The sequence below is a fragment of the Fukomys damarensis genome, unplaced genomic scaffold (genome assembly GCF_012274545.1).
Source record: "Fukomys damarensis isolate Sample0158 unplaced genomic scaffold, DMR_v1.0_HiC HiC_scaffold_17, whole genome shotgun sequence".
NCBI lineage: Eukaryota > Metazoa > Chordata > Mammalia > Rodentia > Bathyergidae > Fukomys > Fukomys damarensis.
Genome location: NW_022900929.1, coordinates 79,497,882 through 79,516,568, shown reverse-complemented (window position 1 = coordinate 79,516,568; position 18,687 = coordinate 79,497,882). Strand labels below are relative to the sequence as shown.

Sequence of the window (18,687 nt, the reverse complement as noted above, 5' to 3'; positions counted from 1 at the left end):
GCCGGGACGCACGAGAGGAGGCGGCGCCTGCGCAGCTTCCCTGTCGCGGTCGGGGGCGCGCCCGGCTCGGTGTGGTCTTCGCTTTCGCCTTGGTTACAAGTAGATCCCCTGGCCTGAGTCTTCCTGGAGTCTTCGCTTGGAGTCCGCGCAGGCCCTCGTCTTTCCTCTACCTACTGCATCGCACGAAGCTCGAGTTCTCCCCCCAGGAGCCTGCTGAGGCGGCCGAGGGGACAGCGGCCGCTGGGGCTCTCGCCCCAGGGCCCCTTTGAATGGCGAGATGCAAGGAGCAGCCTCTCGCGGAGATTCGCTGAAGCACACTCTCTCCTAGCTCTGAAACACAAGGAAGAGTTGTTGCCTGGGCCCCCAGGCGTGAGCGTCGGCCCCAGCACCGGAGCTGCAATGCCAGTTTCACTTTCCTGTCTTCCAGCGCATATGTGGGGGGGTACGGGTCTGTAAGATTCTCCCCCAGGTCTCGATTACCTAAGGACCTGGCGGTCCCCGGCTCCTTCAGGGAGAAAGATGTCCTTCCGGAGAAGGACAGCTGTGCCCAGCGCTCCCTAAGGGAGGCAGGAAGGTGCTGAGACTTGCCAGAGTCCAAGTTACTGCGCCCAAGCAGCTCGCCAAAGACTTCCAAGTGATGAAAACAGTAGCCCAGTGTGAGCAGGGTGCTGAGTGAGCTTTTTAGTCTCCGGTTTTAAGACAAAACTTGGATACTTTCCTTTGAACTGCGGCTTTCCGGGAAGCAGGCTGAATAAGGATCCAAGACAAGGACTCTGCACAATCAGGCCTTTGATTTCTGCACCCTGCTTTTGAAGCAGCTAGTATCCAAGTACCCAAAAACAAACAAACAGCCAAGCCGACAAACATTCTGGGAGCCTTTCAGCTTGGAGGTCACTCAGATACTTCCGTGACAAACCTGTTGTGTGATTATTTCCAAGTGAATTTTTAAAAATTGATCCATAAGATAATGTTTGTGGGGTTTACGGAGTACTTTAAAATCTCATTACAAATAGGTCTTCTTTCACACTGATAGCAGTATTATTATTCTAATATATTGCATTCTTAAAAATCAGGTCATATTTTAAAATTCTGTTTGGATACTGGATCTTTAGCAAATGGGAAGGGAACCAAGACGGAGGCAGGGGGAGAGGAGGACAAAAAGGGAATGAAATTGTGCTGTCCAGGCACCAACCGCCCATGGCAAATGCAATCATGTACTGCAAACGTATCGTAAAAAGTGAAATTGAAAAAAAAGAGTAAAATCCAACCTCAGCGAAGTGTAAATCTTACCTTCTTCCTCTTTAACCCAGGTGACTGGGTCTGTTTACCTCATTGTTATCATGGGAATCATATGGGTACTTGTTTTGAACAATTCGTTTTGAAGACAAGGATATTGTGAGGCAGCCTGTTAATCTTTTTTAATGTCATAGCCTTTTTGCCTGTTATTCTGTGGTGTTGGGAGTGGAAGAAATATCATCCTGTGTTATGCACAGTAGCCTTCGCTGACTAAAGGTCACGCTGTCCCTGAGCTGACCCCTCCCTGCACCCTTCGTGCCCTTCCTCACAGGTGAGACTCAGGAGGGAACGGGGATCAGGGCACTGACCACTTGCTGGAAAGAAAAGGGAAGCTTGTAGTTCTCTGCTGTTTGGACTCAAAGCTGTGGGCTCAGTGCACACTCCACCTGAAGGCAGCAGATTTCTGGTCAGATGCATCACGGAGTACCGTTTAAGCTACCACTATACACTAATCCCTGTCCTTTAGCTATAGACGAGACCCCGTGAGCTTAGGTAGTTCTGTGGATGGATGAAGCCTAATTTTCATTTATCCATTCGGTCATCCAACAGATGTTTTTGGAGTGCTTGAAGTGTGTCAGGTGTTTAGATAGTTGCCAGGTTTACAAGATTATAGCAGCAACAACTATTTAATGAATAGATTTCATGTGCGGCACCCGGTTCTCATTTAAATATAAGTGACTGTTACGCTTTAGGTCTAGGTGTACCCCTGAAGCCTCATACACTCAAAGGCAGCATTTTGGGGGGATGACTGGATGGTGGAAGCTGTGGCTGACTTGCTGCTAGGAGGTGGGGTCTGGTCCGAAGAGGCAGCCCCTGGTGGTGTGGGTTGGATGGGTTTTTCTCCCTCGCCAGCTTTTCCCTCAACCTCTCTCTGCTTCCTGGAGGCCTTGATATGAGCAGTTCTCCACTAGGCCCTCTGCTGGGCCGCCCTGCCCTGGACCAGCCAACTGTGGGCTGAAATGTGAGCCCAAACCAACCTATGCTTTTTGAAGTTGTGGAGTCTCAGTGACAAGGAAAGTGACTAAGACAGTGACCAAATTATGGCCAGCATGTGTTATGGGTCCCTTTTGCAAATGCATATTTCAAGTGGCATCTAAATAACAGCATTAATGGTTACAAAGCAAAAATAGCCCTTTTACTAATATTAAAAAAGTTAAAATACTTTATTCGTACATGTAAGTACACTATAAACATCAAATAATACTTTGAAAATTTATGTTGAAATTACAGAACAGGTGGCATGGACCCAGATTGGACAAGCATGAAGCACACACAATGCAGAGGGACTACACCCAAGTAGGCTGCCTGCCATGTGCTCACAACGGCAAGCAGGGCCAGGACGCCTGCTGGGCCCCTCTTGATGCTAGAGACATTTCAGAGGGGTTCTTTGGCTTATTATAGAAAAAAATTATTACATAAATTACTAGTGCATATCTCATTATAGAAATATCCAAGCAAGAAGTTGAGAAAGCTGGGCCAGGGATTTAGCTCAGTGGTGCTGCTGCCTGCCTTGAAAACACAAGGCCCTGAGTTCAATCCCTGATACCAAAAAAAAGTTGAGAAAACATTGGAGTGACCATGCATGAATTTGTTCCCCCAAATTCAGTAAGCATGAACTCATGATCACTCCTTTGACTTTATGTCCTCAGCCCCTCATGCTGCCAGTGAATTATCTGCCCATAAAATTCCCAGGTTTCATGTCATGTTGGCCATAAAAATGTCAGTCTGTTTATTTAAAAGATAAGGATCTTTTTCCTGACATTGCTGAAATACTCAGCATACCTCATAAGAATACTGGCTTAGTATCATCATCAGCATCCAGGAAGAGGTTAAATTTCTCCTATTTTCTTGTAAATATTTTTACAGCTGGTTTGCGTGGCCCGGATTCAAACAAGGTCACACGTTGTATTTGGTTGAGTGCAAGATGGGAGAGGCCAATGTCTCAAAGTTTCCTCTCATCCCTCAGGAAAATTCATTGCTTCCTTGAATCTCACTGTGCTGCTTTTTATAGATACTTCTTTTGTCCTTATTTCAAAAATAATAACTACGCACTCTGAAAATACAGATTAAGTAAAAATGAAAAAAGGTCATTTGATAGAGATAACCAATATTATTTTTGGTGTATATCATATTGGTGCATGTTTTTAAAGAAAACATTTAATGCATATTTCTAAAATGGTATCTCTCCCTGTCTGCTCACCTATCTGGCTATCTGTACAAATAAATGTTGAAATTACTGAGGGAAAAGATGTAGCGGGGCCCCATGTTAGGCTATCTTGCAGGGGCTTCTGAACTTTTCCCCCAAAGAAAAGTGACTATGGAAAGATTGGTGAGCGTCTAGCACAAGAAAACTGTCAACTGTCACCAGATAGGGTCCTAGGAGTCCCGGAAGTGGAGATAAGGAACCTGACACATAGAATAGGCTCACAGGTTTGCTGACTCCTATGGAAAAAGAATTCCCAGGTCACATCAGTAAGAGGCAGAAATCAAAAGGATCACACTCATGATACAGAAGATGAAATATGAAATATTGTAGCTCCCAACCTGTTAGATGTCTGAGGTGCTGGGGATCCTACTTTATAGGGGAGTTTTATAGAGCACAACCACGTACAATGTAGGTACAACGTGCCTTTCAGCTATGATCAACAAATCAGGCTACAAGTATAGTTGCTTAGGTAACAGTGTCCAGTTGGGAAATAAGTCACATAAGAAGTGTGCATGGCAAGAACAAAGACTTCTACGAGATGGTGGGCCCAGAGGCCCTGGTTACCACGGGGTGGGCAATGTCCATCTAGGTTTCATTAGGCCCAATGTTTGTCCTTTGAGGAAGTGTGCAGGCCTGGTCATCTCGTCTACCTTGAGCCTGGTCTCCAACAGATGTTGTGATGTGTTTCACCTTTGTCCTGACTCTTAGGACCTGGCCCTATCTGACTGCTTGTAATATTTCTCTGTAGCTTAGCTCTGTATAATACTCAGAGAAATAGAGAGCGAGAGAGAGAGAGAGAGAGAGAGAGAGAGAGAGAGTCTTATTTTCAGGAGTTGGTCTCATTCACGCTTCTCTTGAGAGGTGAAAATCCCAGGAAAAAGTGGCCCAGTCCCAGAAGGGTACTAGTCTGCTACAGGAGTGGGCCAGTTCTGTTTACTTATTTTAAGATAGGTAGTTTAAACATTCTTTGAATTCTCAGGCCAGGGATTTAGCTCAGTGGTTCCGCTGCTTGCCTTGCAAGCAAAAGGTCCTGAGTTTGATCCTGGGTAGAAAAACAAAACATTCTTTTGATTCTCTCAACCTGTCCCTCTATCTTGGGATTGAGTTCTTGCTCTTTTCTCTGTCAATTAAGCCAGTGTATGGGCTTTAGTGTTCCTGGGGAGTTTGGGGTCTGGAAGGGGCCGAGTGACCATGAGCCCTCACCCAGCTCGTGGTCTGCACAGACAGCGGGCCATCTGGGAATCTCTCCTGGGGATGGAGGCAGTGTGGAGACCAGCGAGGGGCCTGAGAGCTTCAGCGCAAGAAATTCTTCATCTGCTCCAGTTGGAGGAAAGTCGAGCCCATCGTGGCCGTGTTGTCTTCATACTTTTTGGCCCGACTCTGATCTTGCCTGTTGTTAAGCTGGCCCCATGAGAGGCCCTGATTTTTCTCCAACACAACAGACCCGCTCCTGCCTCAGGGCCTTTGCATTTGGTGTTTCCTCTCCCCTTGATGGTCTTCCTTTAGCTGTTTCTAGAACATGACCTCTGACGCACAGCATTTCTTAGCTGAAAACATGTTCTCGTGGAGCTCTGCTGTCTCCAGTTCCTGAGGGACCAAACCAAAGTGGAGAGCAGCATGCAGGGCATTTCCTAGGGAGCCCTCTTGGGTCAGCCCTGGGGGAGGAAAGGAGTGAGAAAGAAGCAGGAACTGTCAGGGGAGAAATTGAGTGACAAAGCAGACTCGGTGTGGTGCACCCTGTCTCAAAGAATGACCAACAAACCTAAACACATAAAATATATTCCCAGCATCTAGAATACTGTCTTTTGTATAATAAATGCTGGTCACATACCGATGCCTAGAACTAGCTTTGATCTATCCCAGGAGTAAATACATAGCTAGATAAATGAGGAAAGTAAGATTGGCCGTGGGGTGGTAATTATTTTGTGAGTGCACAGAGGTTCCACATGGAGTTCTCTCTTGTTTTGGATGGTCCGAAAGTGTTCACAATAAAAACAGTGAAAAGTTTCTTTTAAACTTACTGTTCACAGGTGGACAGTGGGAAGAAAGGCTGTTCTCCCCCTTCCTGGTCCCAAGGTGCCATGACGGGGTCGGCAGTGCCTCCAGCTATCCCCACAGGTTGCAGCTGCCACCGCGCCCCAAGTGGCAGCCACCAGGCCCCGCGTGATTAGGGTCGTGGTTCAAAGACCCTGGGGAACTGGGCTGGCAGCTCGCCGGGAGTGCACGGGGTGATCAGACAGGACCAATGTGCTCAGAGACTGACAAGGACTCTGCAGGGCCCGTGTAAGGGTCCTCGCCCCTTGGTCCTCAGGTGGGCCGTCCCAGGGCTATTTGAGCTACACCATGGTCCTTTTTATAGTTTTTAGAAACAGGCTCTCCCTAAGTTGCCAGGTTGGGCTAGATCTTTCGATTCTCCTGCCTCAGCCTCCCAGAGTGCTGGGGTCGCACCCGGCTCATGGGAGCTTTTACGGTGACTTCCGCCTGGAGTAGTCTCTGGGGACATCCTCCCTTCCTGCAAGACCTGGCTCAAATACAGCTTCTCAGTGATGGGTGATTAGGGTTTGTGCCCCTTTCCCCATTGCCTTGCGCCTTCTTTTCAGGATTTCCTGCCACCAGGGAATAAAGAAAATGAAAATGAAAATTAAAGAAAGTCCCTCCGCCAGCCTCCCCGTGTGGAGCGATGTCCTTCCTCAGTCTCTCGTGGGCCACTGGGCTGGCCTTGGCCCTGTGTCTCTCCACCTCCACCCCCAGCTCCTGGCTATTTCCGGGACCCATTCTACATGTCGTGTTCGCTTCTCTCTTCCTGTTCCCCTTGGTGATTTTCTGTGCAGTGACCTAATCTCTGGCTCCGATCCCCATGTGAGAGCCACTGTCCTACCACGAACATGTAGTGGAAAAAGGTCAAGGAACCCGTGGCAGCGATGGCCTCTGCCCCAGCACTGCGTGAAGCGCACGGAATATAAATCCTATCTCCGTGACGCTTTTCCCATAGAAGCGGAGCCGGGCTGGGCCAGCCAGAATCTGGGGACCAACTTCCCAGCAAAGAGTGGGACAGGGACGCCCATAGGTGGGGTGCCTGCGAGAGTCCTGCTCCAGGAGATCTCAGCTGGAGTCTCATTCCAGTGTCAGGCCCGAGTCCAGCGGCTACAGGAAGAAACGCATGCGGAAGCAAAGGGACAAATCCAGAAGCAGGAAGGCCACGGAGGCGTCTTGGGCCCTGCTCCGAGATCCCTGTCACGATCCTGTGAGAGCGTGCTCAGAGCTGCGCCAGCCTTCGCGGACTCAGGGAGGAGACAGAAGCTGTGTGCGGGATTCGGCTGGACGCTGTCATGAATGATGTTTTTGTACAGCCAGAAAATTCAGATGCAGAAGTGTTATTTCATTCATCTACAGGAGTGTTTGAGGCTGGGTGTGGTGACACACACCTGTAATCCCGGGAGTGGGCAGGCTGAGGCAGGAGGAGTTCAAGGCCAGCCTTGGTTACATGGTGAATTCAGGGCCAGTCTGAACTACATAGTGAGACCCTGTCTCAAAAAACTGAAACAAGCAAACAAACAAAAGGAATGATTGTGTGTTTGTTGGATATCATGGGTCTCTGTCCTTAATGTTTAGAGGAGACTGCTAAGTCGTTCGGAGGTAGAATGTCACGGTGTCTGGTATCTGTAACTTATTCTTAAAAACGTCAGCCAAATCTTGAAAGCGGCCCATGAGTCCATCAGCTGAGGCAGGAGGATCTCTGTGAGTTCGAGACCAGCCTGGGCTACATAGTGAGTTCCAGGTCAGTCCCAACTTTATAGTGAGACCCTGTCTCAAACAAACAAACAAACAAACAAAAAAAAGTATAAAAGGTTTCTAGCAATTCTGATTCATGGAAAAGTATCAGTGCTTATCAATTTCTGCAGCAGATGTGTGGATGACAGAAATGCTGGCCCAGATATGGCTGAATGTTATATTTCATACACCAGGTGTGGTGGCACATGCCTATAATCCCAGCACTCTGGAGGCTGAGGCAGGAGGAGCACTGTGTGTTCAAGACCAGCCTGGACTACTTAGTGAGTTCCAGGTTAGTCTCAACTACATAGTGAGACCCTGTCTCAAAAAACAAAAAACAAAACAAACAAACAAAATTTCATAGAGCATGATTCGTTTTGAAATGAAGGGAATGAAAAAAATATATAAATATTTTATATCTAGGCAAAATTTCATGCAAATAAGTTCACAAATCAGGAAAAAATCTTATGATTATGATACATATACAATATGTGATCTTACAATGGGATTATAAAACATGGCAAAGATAAACATTAGCATTGTTATTTTCTCTTTTGTATTGTTTTGGGATAGAATCTCACTATCCAGTTCAGGCTGGCCTTGAACTTACCATATTGTCCAGGCTGGCCTCAAATGGTGATCCTCCTGCTTCAGCCTCCTGAGTGCTGGGATCGCAGGTGTGACCCACCTTTCCTGGCTTAGGGTTTTGCCTTGTAAATAGGAGACTCACAGCATGGTTATCTGCAGGTTTCTTGGAATGATCTGATAGAAAGAAGCACTGCCAAGGCGGGGCCCGTAAAGACTCACTGGGGCAGAGAAGGCAGGGATTCTGGAGGAGGCCTCATCCCCAGGGCTCCCACCAGATGTGCTAGTGGCTCCCGAGGGGTCTCATGGGGTTGCATATGCATTCTTGGGGAGTAGGAAACAAAATCACCACCAGAAGATGGAAATAATGTTCCTGTAAACAATTTAATACAGGCTGTGTGTGTGTGTGTGTGTGTGTGTGTGTGTGTGTTTTGAGACACAGTCTTGCTATGCAGTTCAGACTGCCTTCAAACTTGCAGTGATCCTCCTGCCTCAGCCTCCAGTTCTGGAATTTACAGGCATGTGCCACTGGCCCTGGGCATACATGCCTCCTGCAGCACTTTCTTATGCCTTTCTGAGGGAGACACATTAGAGATGACAATGTTGGGTTACACTTGGTAAAAATGGAACCAAGTAGAATTTTTTGGAATCAAAATTCCTTCTGATTTAAAAAAGTAGAAGCTACAGAAATTTAGAAGTAAGTCACCTCTCACTGCTTCTCCTAGTAATTTTTACATTTTATTTTTTTGAGACGGGTTCTCACTGTGTAGTTGAGGCAGATCTCAAACCCATGGTGATCCTCCTGCCTCAGCCTCTCAAGTGCTGGAATGACAGGTGTGTGCCACCATGCCTGGCTTGAATAAGTATCTTTTAATACATTTAAAATATACAAATATGTAAGTATATTTTACAAGCACATTGTAGCATACTTTAAATATACTAATTTTTCAATGTGATTAAGGCAAATAGGTCAATTTTATGTACAGTTTGCATGTATTTTATGTACAATTTGATTATAACCATAAAAATATTCTTAGAGAAGAAAGGGTCAGAAAAGAACATAAAAATATGGTAAGGGTTAAGTAAGATGCCTAAAATGTCTGTGATCTGATAATATTTTTATTTTTTCTGATATTTTTAATGAGAAAAAAACCTTACAAGTTTTTTTAAAAAGCTATTTGTTGTAGCAACCCTCAGAGAAAACTTCTAGAATTACTCAGCAATTGGGCCAACCTATTAATTGCCAGAACAATTCTCCTTTCCATTCATGTGACAATGGATGTCACTTTACAGGGTTGGATTTACACGGAAAGAACTCTCAAAATTACAGATGGTTTTAGTTTCCTCCGGCCCTCCGGAAATGTGAGGAAATCCTGCCTCCTGGTGGACAGTGGGAGTCATTTCTGTCCCATTCCACCCTGAGGGGCTTTCTGCTGTCCCCTCCTGCGTGCACCCAAATACTCAAATATTTTTGGTGTGGTATAGGGCCTGGTGGTACATACGTGTAATCTCAGCCCATAGGAAGTTGAGGCCAGCTTGGACTGCCGAGTGAGACCTAGTCTCAAAAAAACAAAACACCACCAAAGGCTGGGGATGTAGCTTAGTGGCACCAAACCTGTGCAAGGTCCTGAATTCGATCCCCAGTACCAGTAAGTAAATAAATAAATAAGTAAACAAATACAACCACCAAACCCCACAAATACGTGTGGCACGAATAAATGAGCGCTAGTCTTCCTTCTATGACCCCCTCCACAGGGTCTTGCTATGTAGTCCAAGCTGGCCTCGAACCCATGGCGACCGACCAGGCTCTGCCCTGGGTGCTGGGGTTATAGGCATGTGCCACCGGGCCCAGCTGTATTTATTCCTAGAGTTACTCTTAAACTATGGTGACTAGGGGCCGGGGATTTAGCTCAGTGGTTCGCTGGCCTGCCTTTCAAGCACAAGGACCCAAGTTCAATCCCCAGTACCAAAAAAAAAAAAAAAAAAAAAAAAATGGTGACTAGAGTTGACAATTATTCCCCTGTGAATCTATGTAGAGTAGAATAATAGGGATATTTCTGTCACCACTGTGACTTTTATAAACTTGTAGGTGCAAGTGGAAACTCTGGCAAACCAGATTACTCCAAAATTATACTTGTGATTGGTTTTTTTAAAATTATTAAGTCTTTGTTTATATTGTTGGTTCGATTTTTGGTTCCATTTGATTGTATTTAAATCTGTTTAAATTGTTCTGAAATTTGATTCTCTATCTCTCCCTCTCTCAGTACTGGGGATGGAACCTAGGGCCTTTGCCCTGAGCTACATCCCTGGCCCTTTTGTATTTTTTATTTTGAGACAGGGTCTCACTAAAATCACTACGGTATCCAGGGTGGTCCCAAACTTGCCATCCACCTGCCTCAGCCTCCAGTGTGCGATTACAGGACCCAGCTTGAAGACTCGGTTTTTCGAGGCAATGTTCATCTTCAGGCTTTGGGAGTACATTGCTGTTTTCCCTTGTTAATATGTTCTTTCAGTGATTTTTAGCAATTTCTTTAAAACTAGCCCTGAAATATGATTTTCTGTGCTTGGATAAGAGGGGGATGAGAGGTTGTATGTGGGAGTCGAAGGCATAACTGTTCTGTTTCTGTCCAAAATGTCCGTGTGCATTTATATCATGAAAAAAATACATCAAAAAAGTTCTTTCCTCTGCATTATGTTCCCTGGGTCTCTGTGCTGAGCTACATCCTCAGTCATTTTTAGTTTTTATTTTGAGACAAGGTCTCACTAAGTCTCTAAATTGTCCAGGCTGGGCTTGAACTTGATATCCTCCCACCTCAGCCTCCCAGAGGACTTTCGGTGTGTGCCTCTACCATGGCAGTTCAACTTTTAAGTCTTAAATCACAGAAAAGTCAAGCATCAAAATTATCACAGAGATTGGATAAGAGGAATAATTGACTAAGAGAAAGCAACCATTTGGGAAGAGTGTGACGCAGGGCAAGCGGTGACCATGCCTGGGAGGGCTGAGAAGTCACTGTGCAGGTGGGGCCTGGAGGGCTCTTAGGGGAAGAAGGTGATGTCATTGAAGTCTCACAGCCCTGCAGCTTTCACTGTCTGTGTAGCAGTTGCCAGGCTTAGATTTCAGACATACAATAAGAATGGAGAAAAGTGACAATGTACAGTTGCCAACTTCATTTTGCCCAGCCAGGATGTTAGAGAGCATCACTTTACTTGCTGTAGACTTTGTTTTCACAAAGGGGTCTTAGCACTCCCCTCCCCACAAAGGGAAAGATGTCATTAGGTCCTCTGTTTCGTTTTGTTTTGAGACAGGGTCTCGCTACGTACTTCAGGTGGGCCTTGAACTTATTCTGTAGCCCAAGCTGGTCTGGAGCTTGGAGCACTCCTCCTGCCTCAGCCTCCCGAGTGCTGGGATTACAGGTGTAGGCCACTGTCACAGGCTCGGAAGGATGTAATTTGAGGACAGAGGACAATCTTCCCAAGGCATGAGTAGTTGGTAAATTACTCTGTAACTACAGCCTTCACTGCCATTATGTTTCTCAGGCTTACCTTAGACAGGAAACTGGGTCTTGGTGGTTGTGGTGATGGGTAAATCACTCAACCGGGGCTACACAGTTCCCAGAAATAATCTTAATAGTCTTGTACAACTGTATCAGGAAAATGGAACAATATAATTAAAGGCAATCTATGGGGTTGATTGCTCTTGCTTTGCATATAGCCCTTGATTTTAATTTTTAAAGATCGCTGAGGGAGCTGGGTGTGGCAGCACTCAACTGTGACCCTATGGGAGGCTGAGGCAGGAGGAGTGCTCCCAGCTCCAGGCCAGCTTGGGCCACAAATTCAAGCTGGGCTTGGGTAATTTAGTGGCTTGGTAAGACCCTGAGTCAAAATAAAATACAAAAAATAAAAGACGAGGCTGGGAATGCAGCTCCATGTGAAGATGGTGGATTCAATTCCCAGTACCCACTCCACCCGTGGCAGAGTGATACTTCCATTTCTGGTATTTATTAAAAATTCACTTCGCAAGCACAAGGTCCCAAGTTCGATCCCCTGCGCGCGCGCGCACACACACACACACACACACACACACACACACACAATCACAGTGTGAGGCAGTGGTCTGTTCAGCATTTGCTCAAGGTGGTAGCTGATCTTCCACACTTCATCCCCCCTTTTTTCAGTATCTAGACGTCAGCCAGAGCCAGGCATTCCAACACTAGAGTGAGTGGGAGCATTTCAGTTTACAAATCCTGGAAGAAGAGAAGAGGACAAGGGAGTTCTGCTGCTCCAACTGAAGACGTTCCTGAAGAGCTGACCGGTGTCGCAGGCACTGAGGCTCCATCTAAGAGAGGTACAGAGGTTGCTACAGTCGAGCCGAGAGCCGGGGCAGTTTGCTGAAGGAGTGAGAGAGTAAATGAGAGGCACTGTTTACCAGACCAGGGCACAGACAACCCAGGGACACTCCCTGACACCCATGAGCTCCCCGTCCCTCGCACCTTCCCCACCACAGGTCTTTCTTAAATGAGAAGTCCAGAGCCAGCCCTCCAGAGGAGGCAGAGGAGGCTCAGGCCAGAGGATCGCCGTGAGTGAGGCCAGCCTGAGCTACGTAGCCAGACCTTGTCTCCAAATTAATTAATTAAAATACTTCGTTCAGAGGATCCCATGTCTGCAGAACTCGGCAGTGTGAATTGGGTCCTGCGGTTGGGCAGTCCCACAGTGGCTCTTTCCTTCTCTGCCTGCCTGGCGGCAGGCTGTGTCTTGACCATTGCTGACTGCAGCTGTTTTCTCCTCAGGAGGACCCCAGTTTCTAGCTGGGAATTAGATACCTGGAATCCAGACTGTACTTCCCTGCCCTTTTCTGCTGTTTGGTCATGTGGTAAGTTCTGATAAATGAGATGCTGGCTGAGGTTGAAGGACAGCCATCACTGGCCTCTCTTCTTAGGAGGCAGCTGTTGGGCCTGTCCTTCCTTCTTCTCCTTCCCTGAACACAGCTGGGATGGCTGCAGCTCCATCTGGACACAGCTCTAGCTTGGGGCCCTAGGGTGGAAAACTCAGTTTCCCACTGAGTCCCAGAAAACTAGAGGCCCCTGTGAGGACTCTACATTTGGGTTTTTTTTACACGAGTGGCAAATAAACTTGTCTTATTTATGCCACTGTTTTTGGTGTCTCGGTTAGGGCTGCTCCTATCTATTAGGATTGCTGTGGCGGTTGTTGTTTTAACTCCCAATGCCTGGCACAGTGCCTGGGACACAGTAGGAACTCAAGAAATTGCTTATTAAGCCAAGTACTTATTTACTATATTGGGGGTACATTATGCAAATTGAGTTAGTGAAAATGTTACAAAAAGTTGAGGCCACAGAAAACAAAATACTATGTTTACATTAAATAGCTAAGAATCTGAGAGACAGGAGACAAGAGGACAATAATTTAATGTTCCCTCTAACAGAGAAAGACATAGCAAGTATGTAAGTTTTTCCACCCTGTAAGAGGCATTCTTAACTAAAAGAAAATGTAACAAATCACAGGCCATAGAGATGATAAAAAAATCATTAAAGGTGGCTGGTAAGCCTGCCTGTACTTCCCTATAGTGTGACTTTCCTGTTCCCCCATTAAAAGGTGGGGTTTATTTCCCCAGTCCTTGAATCTGTGCTGGCTCTGTGACCTGTTTGGACCAAGGAATGTGAGAGATGTGACTCTGTGTGGCCCAAGGAAGTTAGTCTACCCAATGAAGGACGGGAGGCCAGGTGGACAGGAGCCACGCACCCCAGACAACCAGCAGCATAAACAGCCAGGCATGAGGCTGGCTTAGACTGCCTACCCCAGCTGTGCAAAGCTGCATTTGAGAGCCCGGGGACCAGCAGAGCAACTTGCCAACCACTTCACAGAGCATCAAGAAGAATAATTTAATAACTAACTAACTAACTAACTAACCAACTAACTAACACAGGGGTCAGGGATTTGGCTCAGTGGTTCCGCTGCCTGCCTTGTAAGAGCAAGGTCCCAAGTTTGATCCCTGGTACCACAAAAAAAGAACAATAATTTGTTTAAGTCATTAAATCTTGGAATGGTTTGTTACATAGCGATAGATAACTGAAATAGGCTCATCCCCATATTTTAGATCAAAATTCATAACTGCTATTGCTTATGATTCAAAAGCCATGAAAGCATCGTTACTACATTAATGTCAGTCTTATCGAAGTAGACCGCAAAATGAGCTGGGCATGGTGGTGCACACCTGGAATCCCAGCACTCAGGAGGATGAGATGGGGGGATGGTTGCAATTCAAGGCCAGCCTGGGCTACAAAGTGGGACCCTGTCTCAATTTAGAAAAAAAATGCAAAATAAATTGCTAACTGTGAGTCAGTGTTTCTATTGCTATTGACTGAAGAAAGTAGTAGTTTAAAGTGTTCAATATCTATAAGGAAATTGTAAGGACCCCACAACCAGAAAATATTTAAAAACGTGGGCATTAGACTTTAATCAGAGTTACTTGTCATTTAATATTTAAATCATGTAGACAGTTCAGTGCTGCATGGCTGATGATGTTTTAAAGACCAGCATTATGATGTTATAGATTTCTAAAGAGAAATTCCAGTTGCTTCCATAGTAAAACTGATGCCCCTCTTCTACTGAAGATGAAATCTGTAAGTACTGTGGTGTGGTACTTACCAGTGCTACACTTCCAAGATAGCTTCTAGGATGGCTCCCTAGGATTCTTACTGCCTACTCTGCAGTTTCTTGGGACACACTCTCCCACACTGTACTATGGCTGGCCTGTATATGCAACACAGTATGGTGGAAGTGATGGTGGGTGACTAGGTTACAGAAGACATTGCAGTTTCTATCTTGATCTCTCCTGCATCATTTGGTTTTAGGAGATGGCAGGTGTCACGCCTTGAAGACACACAACCTTGTGAAGAGGATCACATAGTGAGGAACTGTGTCCTCCAGCCAACTGCCAGGATCACCCTGCCAGCCAAGACAGGGAGCCATTTTGGAAGCAAGCCTTTGAGCTTGTAGGTGACTCCACATCTAGCTAATTTTGTTTCGTTTTGTCTTCTAAGTAGCTTTATTGAGTCTGTAACTTATTTACCATAGGATTTACTAATTTCAAGTGTATAAGTCAATGATTTCTAGTAAATTTACAGAACCACTCACCTATGACCACAATCTAATTTTAGAACATTTCTGCCCAGAAGGAACCCCATATCCATTAGCAGTTACTTTCTGTTCCACTCTCAGCCCCAGGCAACCACTAACCTATCTTCTGTGACTATAGATTTCCCTTTTCAGAAATTTCATAGAAATAGAATTACACAATATATGGCCTTTTGTGTCTAGCGCCTCATTTAGCATCTAGCTGACATTTTTTCTTCCTAGCTGACATTCTGACTAAAACCTTATGAGAAATTCTGAACTAAAATGTCTATTCTAGAAAGCTAACTTTCTTTTCTTTTCTTTTTTTTTTTTTGGTACCGGGGATCAAACTCAGGTCCTTGTGCTTGTATGGCAGGCGCAGCACCACTGAGCTAAATCTGAGGCCCACTTCCACTGAATTCGTAACCCACAGAAACTGTGAGATAATGAGTGGTTACTATTTTTCTCAGCCACTAAGTTTTGGGGTCATTTTTACTCTCAGTACTAGCTAACTAGAGTATACATATGAGCAGAGTCCCTCTGACATTCAATGTGCCGTTATATCCAGCTCCAAAGGTACAGCATTTGTTACTATTTAAACTACTATTAAAATAGGAGAAATTATATAATACATTAGCATGATTGGTTAATGACACAAAGTGGTTTTTTAAATCTCTGATTTAATTGTAGGTCCATGAAAAAGGTTAAGATGGACAAGGATGAAACAAAATTGTGGGCTGTCAAACTGTGGTCCAGCTGATCTGGTGGACGTGGAGACCTGCTTTGGCTGACCAGAGGGGGCAATAAAGACTCAGCTACAACTCCAGGTGACTTAACCAGCTAGTCTCAACTCTGAGAGGTAGTTATCAAGAGGTCCTTTAAAGGACTCATGAGAGCAGCAAGGAACAGCCTTCCTGCTTTGAGTTGATATTGAGGGGAGAAGGAAGAGTCTCAGTCTCACAGCTGTGTAAGTGGGTCCAAACTTTGTGGAATGTTCTAAAACAAGAGGCCATTGTGAAATGGGTTAAATAATGTGGAATTTTGGCAAACTTGTGTGTGTGTGTGTGTGTGTGTGTGTGTGTGTTTGAGAATAGGGTTTCACTGTGGAGTTCAGGCTGGATTTGAATTCACTATGTAACCACTACGTAGCTCACAGCGACCCTCCTGCTTCAGCTCCTGAGTGGGGAGATCATAGGCCTGCACCATGACACCGACCTATAAGGGATTTCTTCCCTTCAAACTTCCTTTGCAAGTGGTAGGGGAGTTCCTCATCAAGAGTGCTAACACTGGTTACTATTATCCAGTTCATATCTCTCACTCTCCTGGTTTCTCAAAAGGTCAGACAAACAACTTAGTTTGGTCTTGGTGATGTGGAACTCCAACCTGAGTGATTTCATTTTGATTTGTTCTGGTCTCCTGGGGCCTAGTATAAGCACTCAGTCTGAAACATGGGCTTCGTATAAATTACATTTAACAACAGAATACTGATTTAAATGATTATGTAACACTTATCTCCATGAAACTTCTATAGCATCATTGAAACACTTTTACAAATACAAATACATACCTGTATAATAGAAGTAGGGTTTTCTGGGGGCTTTACATTTGCAGCAACTGAGATTGAATTTAGGGCTTCCTGTGTGCTAATTAAGCGCTCTACCACTGAACTACATCCCAGGACTTTTAATTTTTTTTTTGAGACAGTCTCACTAAATTTCCCAAGCTGGGCTGGAACCTGCAATCCATTTTCCTCAGCTTTCTGGGTAGCTAGGATTATAGGTATGTGCCACTGCACCTGGAGAAAGGTATATATATTTTTTAACACCATAAATTTTCCTTGCAAAATTGGATGTTATTATTCATGTCTTACATGTCAGTAGATAAAGCATTATGATTCAGCTGCAGTCACTGACTCTGACTTGAACTCTGGTAGAGAAAGCGACAGAGTATAAGCAAATCTTTTATACTACCTTGGGACACTTGTGGTATGAGTGTTTTACAGAGGAGGAAGCCTCAAGGTGCTTGGAGCTGGTCAAGAAAGGTTTTACTGAATAGGGGACTTCTGAGCTAAAATGTCTTGTCAACAAGGGGAGGAAGGGATTGTAGAGAGAGCAAAGAGCAGGAGGGAAGGCAAGGATGCACAGAACACAGAATGTTCTGGAAAGGATGGAACAAGGGGGCTGGAGAGCAGCAGGGATGAGGGAACAGTTTGAAACAGATCAGAATGACTACGCAGAAGCTGACTGAACGGGTTTGTCAGCTAAACTGAGGAATTTAGACTTTAACTGATAAGGTGTGGCTGGGGATTTTAAGCAGAGGAATTTTTCCTTGAAAGATATATTTTGGGGCTGGGGGAGGGAGGGGAATATGGGCAGAGGGGTTGCATGTGCCAGGCCCTGGGTTCCACTCCCAGCATTGAAAACAAACAAACAAACAAACAACAAACAAAAGGTTTTTTGAATAGGTTGCAGAGCAAAGAACAGAAAGCATTCAAACCAGTCGGGCTGTTAGGTAATTAAATTCTGAGGGCTGTAGAGATGCCCAGTGTCATGACTTGGGAACCTTCAGAAGAACCATGGATGTGGGGGGAAGGGACCAGAGAGGCCACAGCAGGCTCTGAGGATTTTACTCTGGGTGACTGGGGGGGCAGTCCTGTCACTAAATGAAAAGGAAAATGCCATTGGTTGTTGGGAATTACCTTTGATCCCAACTCCCCTTTCCACTGAACAGATTACCAACTACATTCCATCTTTGCCTCCGATCTTTACTACCCTTCTCTTAAATGCTTCAAAGTTATTTTCCTAAAGCAGATCTGATTATATAAAGTTTTTTGTTCAGAAATATCTGACCCAGAAGGAAATCTTGACTTTTAACTGGGAGTGTGCACTCTCCACGCCGTGCAGAGCAAGAGGCAAAGACCTCGTGGCTATCTCTTGACCATTAGTGCGTTTCCCCACCCCGAATCCCGCAGCCTCACTCGTGAATCTAATCTGATCTTCGTTCCTGGAGCCCACCCTGTCACTTCACTGCTCCAAGCCCACCCCCTCTATTTTCTCCACATTGAATGCCGCCATGCTGTCGGCTTCTGTCTCCACACACATCCACCCTTAGTCCACAGTATCCTGCGTATTCCGCGGTGCACGGACTTGGGTTTCAATCACGACACAGGCCTGGCGTTCTGCCTGCCTTCCAGGCAGCCCTGTCTCACTGTCCTTTCCACTTCCCTGCTCCCGGGACTTTCACACAGCCCCAGCTCAACATTTTGCACGGAACTAACCTGGAGTAGACAGTCTGCTCCCCGTCTTAACCAAAGTTCAGCACAGGGTCTGAGAAATCAGGAGATTCTGCCACCTCACGACAGTCCCCGTGGGGTACAAAGTGTCGAGGGGGCCCTTAAGAGGTCTAGACTAGTCGTGACAAGAGTCGTGACAAGACAGCAAAAATAACTTGCTGTCAGGCGAATTCAGTTTCCCTAAGCAGCTGTAAGATGTCAAATAAAACAGCGAAGGCACCACACTTTAAGAGATCGCGGGGCTCTCGGACCCCACCAGGTGGGATCTCCGAGGGCCGACAACATCCCTCCCCGAGGTTAGCAGAGCCGGCGCTGAGCTAACATTAGTTAGACACGCAGGGGCGCGTGCCCGCCCGCGGCGCCGCTCTCGGGCCCCGGGCTTCTAGGGAACTCCGCAGGGCTGCGC

General features: G+C 45.8%; 1 protein-coding gene across 1 annotated transcript in view; it reads right to left on the bottom strand.

The window, feature by feature from the left end:
- Window positions 1-5,585, bottom strand: part of Scg3 (secretogranin III) — a 31,175-nt gene extending 25,590 nt beyond the window's left edge. Inside the window, exons 1-2 of the mRNA XM_010609098.3 lie at window positions 5,524-5,585; window positions 175-557 (exon numbers count right to left, since the gene is read on the bottom strand). Of these exons, the coding sequence (XP_010607400.1) occupies window positions 175-557; window positions 5,524-5,585 (445 nt within the window). The remainder of the gene's footprint in view (window positions 1-174; window positions 558-5,523) is intronic.
- Between the last annotated feature and the right edge of the window lie 13,102 nt (window positions 5,586-18,687).